At 64.2% G+C, this 9784-nt stretch overlaps 1 protein-coding gene across 1 annotated transcript in view; it reads right to left on the reverse strand.

Moving 5' to 3' along the window:
• Positions 1–9784, reverse strand: part of CACNA1F (calcium voltage-gated channel subunit alpha1 F) — a 29163-nt gene that overhangs the window by 9697 nt on the left and 9682 nt on the right. The window contains exons 14-23 of the mRNA XM_039719094.1: positions 9006–9231; positions 7227–7434; positions 6521–6641; positions 5451–5532; positions 5273–5327; positions 5103–5160; positions 4050–4182; positions 3067–3196; positions 2469–2575; positions 1922–2009 (exon numbers count right to left, since the gene is read on the reverse strand). Coding sequence (XP_039575028.1) covers positions 1922–2009; positions 2469–2575; positions 3067–3196; positions 4050–4182; positions 5103–5160; positions 5273–5327; positions 5451–5532; positions 6521–6641; positions 7227–7434; positions 9006–9231 — 1208 coding nt within the window. The remainder of the gene's footprint in view (positions 1–1921; positions 2010–2468; positions 2576–3066; positions 3197–4049; positions 4183–5102; positions 5161–5272; positions 5328–5450; positions 5533–6520; positions 6642–7226; positions 7435–9005; positions 9232–9784) is intronic.

The following is a 9784-nucleotide window of genomic DNA, read 5'->3' on the forward strand; positions in this document are numbered from 1 at the left end:
GGGGGGACAGGGACAGGGACAGGGACAGGGACAGGGACAGGGACAGGGACAGGGGTGTTACCAGGGTGGGAGGACAGGGACAGGGGTGTCACCAGGGCAGGGGGACAAGGACAGTGTTACCAGGGCATGGGGACAGGGACAGGGACAGCAGTGTCACCTGGGCGGGGGTACAGCAACAGGGTCACTGGGGCATGAGGACAGGGACAGGGACAGGGGTGTCACTGGGGCGGGGGGACAGGGACAGGGCCAGGGAGACAGGGACAGGGGTGTCACCAGGACAGGAGGACAGGGACAGGGGTGTCACTGGGGCAGGGGGACAGGGACAGGGACAGCGGTGTCACTGGGGCAGGGGGACAGGGACAGGGGTGTCACGGGACAGGGGGACAGGGACAGGGACAGCAGTGTCACCTGGGCATGGGGACAGGGACAGGGGTGTCACTAGGGCAGGAGGACAGGGACAGGGACAGTGTTACTGGGGCATGGGGACAGGGACATGGACAGGGGTGTCACTGGGGCAGGGGGACAGGGACAGTATTACCAGGACATGGGGACATGGACAGGGGTGTCACTGGGACATGGGGACAACAGAGATGCTGGAGACACCAGGACATGGGAACAAGTGAGGCACTGAGGCCACTGTGTGCTGGGGACACCTGTGACACCGCTGCCCTGGGACACTGGGGACACAGTGACACAGGGACTGTGCCACCAGCAGCATGGCATGTGCTCCCAGTGCCACCAGTACAGAGTCCCAGCCTGCCATGGCTGCTGCTGGGAGGATGTCACTGCCAGTGCTCCCAGTGCTCCCAGTCCATCCCAGTGCTCCCAGTGCCTCCCAGCACTCCCAGTGTTCCCAGTCCCTCCCAGTGCCCCCAGTGCATCCCAGTGCTCCCAGTCCCTCCCATTGCTCCCAGTGCCCCCAGCACTCCCAGTCCCTCCCAGTGCCCCTAGCATTCCCAGTGTTCCCAGTCCATCCCAGTCCCTCCCAGTGTTCCCAGTCCCTCCCAGTGCCCCTAGCATTCCCAGTGTTCCCAGTCCATCCCAGTCCCTCCCAGTGCTCCCAGTCCATCCCAGTGCCCCCAGCACTCCCAGTCCCTCCCAGTGCATCCCAGTGCTCCCAGTCCCTCCCAGTACCCCGTCCTTCCCAGTGCCCCCAGTGCTCCCAGTCCCTCCCAGTGCCCCCAGTCCCTCTAGCATTCCCAGTCCCTCCCAGTCCCTCCCAGTGCTCCCAGTTGCCCACCTTGAGGCCCTTGGCCCGGTTGATGGCTCTCAGGGGCCGCAGGACGCGCAGGACCCGCAGGATCTTCACCACCGAGATGGCGCTGGAGCTGCCAGGGGACACACCAGTGCTCCCAGTAACGCCCCCAGTGCTCCCAGTAACGCCCCCAGTACTCCCAGTAACGCCCCCAGTTCTCCCAGTAACGCCCCCATGTTTTCCAGGGTCCCCAGCAATGGCCCCAGTGCCTCCAGTGAGGTTCCCTGGCCCCTCCCAGTACTCCCAGTGTTGAGCCTGGCCCCTCCCAGTGCTCCCAGTTGCCCCCAGCAGCATTCCCAGTGCTCCCAGTTGCCCCCAGCAGCACTCCCAGTTGCCCCCAGCAGCGCTCCCAGTGCTCCCAGTTGCCCCCAGCAGCACTCCCAGTTGCCCCCAGCAGCGCTCCCAGTGCTCCCAGTTGCCCCAGCAGTTCTCCCAGTGCTCCCAGTTGCCCCCAGCAGCACTCCCAGTGCTCCCAGTTGCTCCCAGTGCTCCCAGTTGCATCCAGCAGCGCTCCCAGTGCTCCCAGTTGCCCCAGCAGTTCTCCCAGTGCTCCCAGTTGCCCCCAGCAGCGCTCCCAGCGCAGTCCCTCCCAGTGCCCCCAGTCCCTCTAGCATTCCCAGTCCCTCCCAGTCCCTCCCAGTGCTCCCAGTGCTCCCAGTTGCCCACCTTGAGGCCCTTGGCCCGGTTGATGGCTCTCAGGGGCCGCAGGACGCGCAGGACCCGCAGGATCTTCACCACCGAGATGGCGCTGGAGCTGCCAGGGGACACACCAGTGCTCCCAGTAACGCCCCCAGTGCTCCCAGTAACGCCCCCAGTGCTCCCAGTAACGCCCCCAGTACTCCCAGTAACGCCCCCAGTGCCTCCAGCAGCACCTCGCTGTTTTCCAGGGTCCCCAGCAATGGCCCCAGTGCCTCCAGTGAGGTTCCCTGGCCCCTCCCAGTACTCCCAGTGTTGAGCCTGGCCCCTCCCAGTGCTCCCAGTTGCCCCCAGCAGCATTCCCAGTGCTCCCAGTTGCCCCCAGCAGCACTCCCAGTTGCCCCCAGCAGCGCTCCCAGTGCTCCCAGTTGCCCCCAGCAGCACTCCCAGTGCTCCCAGTTGCCCTCAGCAGCACTCCCAGTGCTCCCAGTTGCTCCCAGTGCTCCCAGTTGCCCCCAGCAGCGCTCCCAGTTTCCCCCAGCAGTGTTCCCAGTGCTCCCAGTTGCCCCCAGCTCACTGCATGCCGAAGGAGATGAGGGACACGCCGACCACCAGCACGTCGAGCAGGTTGAACCAGTTGCGGAGGAAGGAGCCTTTGTGCAGGAATCCTCCAAACACCGTCATCTGTGGGGGAGCGTGAGCCCTGAGCTGGGGACCCCCTGTCCCTGGGGGCACCCCAAAACCCTGGGAACATCCCAAACCCCGGGAACACACCGAACCCTGGGGAACCCCCCCAAACTCTAAGAATTCCCTCCCAAAAGTCTGGGAACCCCCCACTCTAAACCCTGGGAACCTCCTAAAAACCTGGGGACCCCTTCCCAAAACCAGAGAACCCCCAAACAGTGAGAATCCCTTCCCAAACCCTGGGAACTCCCAAAAACCCTGGGAACCTCCCAAACCCCAGGAATCCCCCAAACCCTGGGAACCCCCAAAAACCATGGGAACCCCTTGAAACCCTGGGGAATCCCCCCCCAAACCCCAGAGAACCCCCAAAAACCCTGGGAACCCCAAATTTCTGCTCCCCAGCTCCGGGCGAGCAGATCCCGTGTGGGGTGCACTCCCCCCCACACCCCCCCAGTTTGCCCAGTCCCTCCCAGTTTGCCCAGTTTGCCCACGTGGTTGCGGGGCGAGTGGGCGCGAACGGGGTCCTCTGCGGCCAGCGAGATGCTGCTGAGGATGATGAAGACGAGGATGAGGTTGGTGAAGATGTGGTGGTTGATCAGGGCGTGGCACTTCACCCGCAGCCTGCGCCAGGCACACGTCAGCTCCCAGTGCTCCCAGTCCCCCCAGTGCTCCCAGACCCCCAGCTGGTGTTTCCAGTCCCAGTGCTCCCAGTGCCCCTAGTGCTCCCAATCCCAGTGCTCCCAGTGCTCCCAGTGCCCCCCAGTTTGTGTCTCTAATCCCTGTGCTCCCAGTCCAGCCCAGTGCTCCCAGTGCCACCCAGTGCTCCCAGCGCTCCCAGTGCCCCCAGTTTGTGTCTCCAGTCAGTCCCAGTGCTCCCGGTCCCCCAGTGGTCCCAGTCCCAGGGCTCCCAGTGCTCCCAGTCCCAGCGGTCCCAGTCCATCCCAGTGCTCCCAGTCCCAGCGGTCCCAGTCCATCCCAGTGCTCCCAGTCCCAGTGCTCCCAGTGCCCCCAGTTTGTGTCTCCAGTCAGTCCCAGTGCTCCCGGTCCCCCAGTGGTCCCAGTCCCAGTGCTCCCAGTCCCAGTGGTCCCAGTCCATCCCAGTGCTCCCAGTCCCAGTGCTCCCAGTCCCCTGCTCCCAGTCTGCCCGTTTTGTGTCCCCAATCCCAGTGCTCCCAGTCCCCCCAGTGCTCCCAGTCCCCAGTGTTCCCAATCCCAGTGCTCTCAGTCCCCCCCAGTTTGTATCTCCAGTCCCACTGCTCCCAGTCCCCAGTTTGTCTCCAGTCCCGGTGCCCCCACTCCCCCCAGTTTGTGTCTGCAATCCCAGTCCCCCCAGTGCTCCCAGTCCGTCCCAGTCCCCCCAGTGCTCCCAGTCCATCCCAGTCCATCCCAGTGCTTCCAGTCTGCCCAGTTTGTGTCTCCAATCCCAGTCCATCCCAGTCCATCCCAGTGCCCCCAGTGCCGCAGTGCCACTCACGGGTTGGTGCTGCTCAGCACGAAGAAGGCGCTGCCCTCGGGGATCGGGGTCACCTTGGGCTTGGGGGTCTCCTCCAGGGACTCCAGCCGGGCCCTCCCCAGGCTGTCCCGCTCGCCCCCGGCCTCCTCGTCACCTGCAAGGGACCCCGTGTCAGGCCATTGTCACCTTTCCAGGGACCCCGTGTCCGGCCATTGTCACACCTGCAAGGGACCCCGTGTCAGGCCACTGTCACCTTTCCAGGGACCCCGTGTCTGGCCACTGTCACCTCCCCCTTTCCAGGGACCCCGTGTCAGGCCACTGTCACCTCCCCCCCTCCAGGGATCCTGTGTCCGGCCACTGTCACCTCCCCACCTCCAGGGACCCCGTGTCTGGCCACTGTCACTTCCCTAGGGTCCCTGTGCCCTGCGTCTGGCCACTGTCACCTTTCCAGGGACCCCGTGTCTGGGCACTGTCACCTCCCCAAGGGTCCCTGTGCCCTGAGTCTGGGCACTGTCACCTCTCCAGGGACCCCGTGTCAGGCCACTGTCCCCCCCTTGCAGGGACCTCACCCCAGGCACTGTCACCTCTCCAAGGACCCTCACCCCAGGCACTGTCACACCCCTGCAGGGACCCCACCCCAGGCACTGTCACCTCCCCAGGGACCCCCATCCCAGGCACTGTCACCTCCCCCGGGACCCTGATGCTCAGGGACTGTCACACCCCCCCCTCCAGGGACCCTGTAGCCGGCCACTGTCACCTCCCCAGGGACCCCCATCCCAGGCACTGTCACCTCCCCCGGGACCCTGATGCTCAGGGACTGTCACACCCCCCCCTCCAGGGACCCTGTAGCCGGCCACTGTCACCTCCCCAGGGACCCCCACCCCAAGCACTGTCACCCCCCCAGGGACCCCCACTCCAGGCACTGTCACCCCCTCCAGGGACCCCATCTCATGTCACTGTCACCTCCCCCAGGACCCTGATGCTCAGGGACTGTCACACCCCCCCTTCAGGGACCCCCACCCCAGGGCACTGCCACCCCCCAGTGTCCCTGATGCCCGGGCAGGTGACACTCACCTTCCTCCACCTCCTCCTCCTCCTCCTCCTCTTCCTCCTGCGGCTGATCCCCCTCAACCTAGGGAGGGTGAGGGTGAGGGGTGAGGGCTGTGCACACTCTGGGGGGACAGAGGGACCCCCAGGACCCCCCAGGACCCCCCAGTCACTGTCACCCCCCGGACCCCCCTCACCTTCACAGCCACGTCCTGGCTCTCCGTCCCCGCCTCTGCCTCCCCGGCCTTGTCCCTGGGTTGGGGGAAAGGGGGGCTCAGCCAGGGGGTCCCGGGGTCGGGCACCCCCCAGGGGGCCCAGGGGATGGGTGCCCCCCTCCCCATCACCCCCAAAAGGACCCCAGGGGTCCGGGCTCACTTTTTGTCCCCCCCTGAGTTGATGTTGTCACCGTCGGCCAGGTTGTCCACAGCGATGGCCAAGAAAACGTTGAGGAGGATGTCTGGGGGAGAGAAGGGCTCACCAGTGCTCCCAGTATCCTCCCAGTATCCCTCAACGTCCTCCCAGTGACCCCACTCCCCCCTTTTATCATTCCAAGCCCCACTCTGTCCCACCACAGCTCCCTAGTGACCCTGTGCTCCATTCCCAGTTCCCCGGTTCCCTGCTCCCAGTCCCTCGCAGTGCTCCCAGTGTTCCCAGTGCCCCCTGTGCTCCCAGTCCCTCCCAGTGCTCCCAGTCCCTCCCAGTGCTCCCAGTCCCTCTGGTGCTCCCAATGCCCCTGTGCTCCCAGTCCCTCCCAGTGCCTCCAGTCTCTCCCAGTGCTCCCAGTGCTCTTGATCTCTCCCAATACTCCCAGTACCCCCAGTGCCCCAGTCCCTCCCAGTACCCCCAGTGTTCCCAGTACTCTTGGTTCCTCCCAGTGCTCCCAGTGCCCCCTGTGCTCCCAGTGGCTCCCAGTGCCCTCAGTGGTCCCAGTCCCTTCCAGTACCCCCAGTCCCTCTGGTGCTCCCAGTGCCCCCAGTGCTCCCCAGTACCCCCAATGCTCTTGGTCCCTCCCAGCTCTTGGTCCCTCCCTCATGCTCCCAGTCCCTCTCAGTCCCTCCCAGTGCCTCCAGTCTCTCCCAGTGCTCCCAATGCTCCTGGTTCCTCCCAGTGCCCCCAGTCCCTCTGGTGCTCCCAGTGCCCCCTGTGCTCCCAGTGGCTCCCAGTGCCCTCAGTGGTCCCAGTCCCTTCCAGTACCCCCAGTCCCTCTGGTGCTCCCAGTGCCCCCTGTGCTCCCAGTCCCTCCCAGTACCCCCAGTGTTCCCAGTGCCTCCCAGTGTTCCCAGTACTCTTGGTTCCTCCCCCTCGAGTGCCCCCCGTGCCCCCAGTCCCTCACAGCCCCCGGTGCCCCCAGTCCCTCCCAGTGTCCCCAGTCCCTCCCAGTGCCCCCAGTGCTCTTGGTCCCCCCCAGTGCCCCCGGTGCCCCCGGTGCCCCGGTGCCCACGCACAGTTCCCGCAGATGAAGAGGATGACGAAGTAGACACAGACGAGCATCCCGGGGAACACGGGCCCGCCGTAGGCCATGATCCCGTCGTACATCACCGCGTTCCAGTCCTCCCCCGTCAGGATCTGGGCGAGTGGGGGGTCCCCAAACACCAGAGGCACCCCAAAACCTCAGGGCCACCCCCACCAGTGCTCCCAGTACCCCGCTGCCTCCCAGTTCTGAGTGTGCAGCATCACCCCAGAGCAGCCACAGGGTGGTGATGGCATGGCTTGAGGGGGGCTCATGGGTTTTGGGGTCTCCCCACAGGTTTAGGGGACCCACGAGATTCAAGACCTCTCACAGGTGTTGGGATCTCTCACAGCTTTTAGGGTCTCCCATGGGTTTGGAGATCTCCCACAGATTCTGGGGCTCCCCATAATTTTGGGGTCTCCTCATAGATTTAGGATCCTCCATGCATTTTGGGGTCTCCCCACAACTTTTAGAGCCTCCTCTGGGGTTTCAGGGCCTGACAGCCCTTCAGGCTTTGGGGTCCCCCTGAGGGATTTCAGGTTCCCCATAGTTTTGGGGTCTTCTCATGGCTTTAGGGTCCCCTGTGCATTTTGGGGTCTCCCCACAACTTTCAGAGCCTCCTCTGGGGTTTCAGGGCCTGACAGCCCTGCAGGCTTTGGGGTCCCCCTGCGGGATCCAGGTCCCCCCAGGTTTTGGGGTACCTGGAACACGGTCAGCAGGGCCTGCGGGAAGGTGTCGAAGGTGCTGCGCTTGGTCTGGGTCTCGTCGAAGCTGAAGCGGCCCCCGAAGAGCTGCATGCCCAGCAGAGCGAAGATGATGATGAAGAGGAAGAGCAGCAGCAGCAGGGAGGCGATGGATTTCATGGAGTTCAGCAGGGACCCTACCAGGTTGCTCAGGGATGCCCAGTGCCTGCAGGACATGGGGGTTACTGGGAGCACTGGGAGCACTGGGAAGGGATGGATGGATGGATGGATGGATGGATGGATGGATGGATGGATGGATGGATGGATGGATGGATGGATGGATGGGTGGATGGTGCACACCCAGCACTGGTGGAGCTGGCCCAGGGACTGGTGTTACTGGGAGCACTGGGAAGGGCTGGATGGATGGTGCAGAGCCAACATCTGGAGGAGCTGGCTCAGAGACTGGGGTTACTGGGAGCACTGGGAAGGGCTGGATAGATGGTGCAGAGCCAATACCTGGTGGAACTGGCCCAGGAATGGGGTTACTGGGGTTACTGGGAGCACTGGAAAGGGCTGGATGGGCAGTGCAACTCAAACACTGGTGGAACTGGCCCAGGAACTGGGGTTACTGGGAGCACTGGGAGCACTGGGAGCACTGGGAAGGGGCCAGTGCAGAGCCAGCACCCAGTGGTGGGGGGTGTTGCAGCACTGGGGTGTCACCAGTTTGGGACATTGCGGCATTAGGGCATTGCTCCCTTGGGACATCGGGGTGTTGTGGCTTTGGGACATTGCAGGGCTGGGACATTGGGGTCTTGGGGCAATGGGGTGTCAGGGCATTGAGGCATTGGGGCATTGGGGTGTTGGGATATTGGGGTGTTAGGGCATTGGGATATTGGGGTGTTGGGACATCGGGGCATTGTGGTGTTGGGGCACTAGAGAGCTACAGTGTTTGGGTGTCCTGGTGTTGTGGCACTGGGGTGTCCCGGTGCCAGTGTGTCCCTGTGTCAGTGTGTCCCGGTGCTGGCTCTGCGGTGTCCCGGTGTCAGAGTGTCCACTGTCAGTGTGTCCCGCTGTCAGTGTGTCCCTGTGTCAGAGTGGCCCACTGTCAGTGTCCCAGTGCCGGCTCTGCGGTGTCCCGGTGTCAGAGTGTCCACTGTCAGTGTGTCCCGCTGTCAGTGTGTCCCTGTGTCAGAGTGGCCCACTGTCAGTGTCCCAGTGCCGGCTCTGCGGTGTCCCGGTGTCAGAGTGTCCACTGTCAGTGTGTCCCGCTGTCAGTGTGTCCCTGTGTCAGTGTGTCCCGGTGCTGGCTCTGCGGTGTCCCGGTGTCAGAGTGTCCAGTGTCAGTGTGTCCCGCTGTCAGTGTGTCCCTGTGTCAGAGTGTCCCACTGTCAGTGTCCCAGTGCCGGCTCTGCGGTGTCCCGGTGTCAGTGTGTCCCATTGTCTGTGTGTCCCAGTGTCAGCGTGTCCCTGTGTCAGTGTGTCCCGTGTCAGAGTGTCCTGCTGTCAGTGTGTCCCTGTGTCAGTGTGTCCCGGTGCTGGCTCTGCGGTGTCCCATTGTTGGGGTGTCCCTGTGTCAGTGTGTCCCTGTGTCAGTGTGTCCCGGTGCCAGTGTGTTCCATTGTCAGTGTATCCCATTGTCTGTGTGTCCCACTGTCAGTGTGTCCCACTGTCAATGTGTCCCTGTGTCTGTGTGTCCCACTGTCAGTGTGTCCCACTGTCAGTGTGTCCCGTGTCAGTGTGTCCCGCTGTCAGAGCGTCCCGGTCGCGGCTGTGCGCTGTCCCCGCGCTGTCGCTCACCGGGTCACCTTGAAGACGCGCAGCAGGCGCACGCAGCGCAGCACGGAGATGCCGAGCGGCTCCATGGCGCCGCGCTCCACCAGCGCGGTCTCCAGCACGCCGCCGCACACCACGAAGCAGTCGAAGCGGTTGAAGAAGCTGGCGAAGTAGCACGAGGGCCCGAGCGCGTAGAGCTTCAGCACCATCTCGGCGGCGAACAGCGACAGCAGCGCCTTGTTGGCGTACGCTGGGGGCGACAGCGGCGACACCGAGTCACCCCCGGCAGGGTGGCACGGGCCCCCGAGCTCTGGGGGTGACGGGGTACCGGGGGATGTCAGGGGGTGATGTCAGGGGGGTACCGGGGGATGTCAGGGGGGTACCGGGGATGTAAGGGGGGTGTCGTTTGGGAGGTACCGGGGGATGTCGGGGGGTGTTGTTTGGGGGGCATTCGGGAGTGTTGAGGGGTGCGAAGGAGTTTGAGAGGCACTGGAAGGTGCCGCGGGTAGCGAAAAGTTTGGGGTGCCCTAAACACATCACATCGCGATATAATCAGGATTTCCCCTATTTTCAGGTAATTTCAGTCTATTTTTCACGGTTAAAGGTCCCCGTTGGGGGTGCACCGTTCCCGGAGGCACTGCGGGGCCCTGGGGGGTGTCGGAGCTACCGCGGGGTTAGAGAGGCACTGGGAGGTCTCAGGGGGCACTGGGGGTGTCAGGGATACCAGAAGGTTTTGGGGGCCCTGGGGGTGTCGGGACTACAGGAGGATTTGGGGGATACCGAGGGGATTGAGAGGCACTGGG

Source organism: Passer montanus, unplaced genomic scaffold (assembly GCF_014805655.1).
Source record: "Passer montanus isolate IOZ18808 unplaced genomic scaffold, ASM1480565v1 scaffold403, whole genome shotgun sequence".
Classification (NCBI taxonomy): Eukaryota; Metazoa; Chordata; class Aves; order Passeriformes; family Passeridae; genus Passer; species Passer montanus.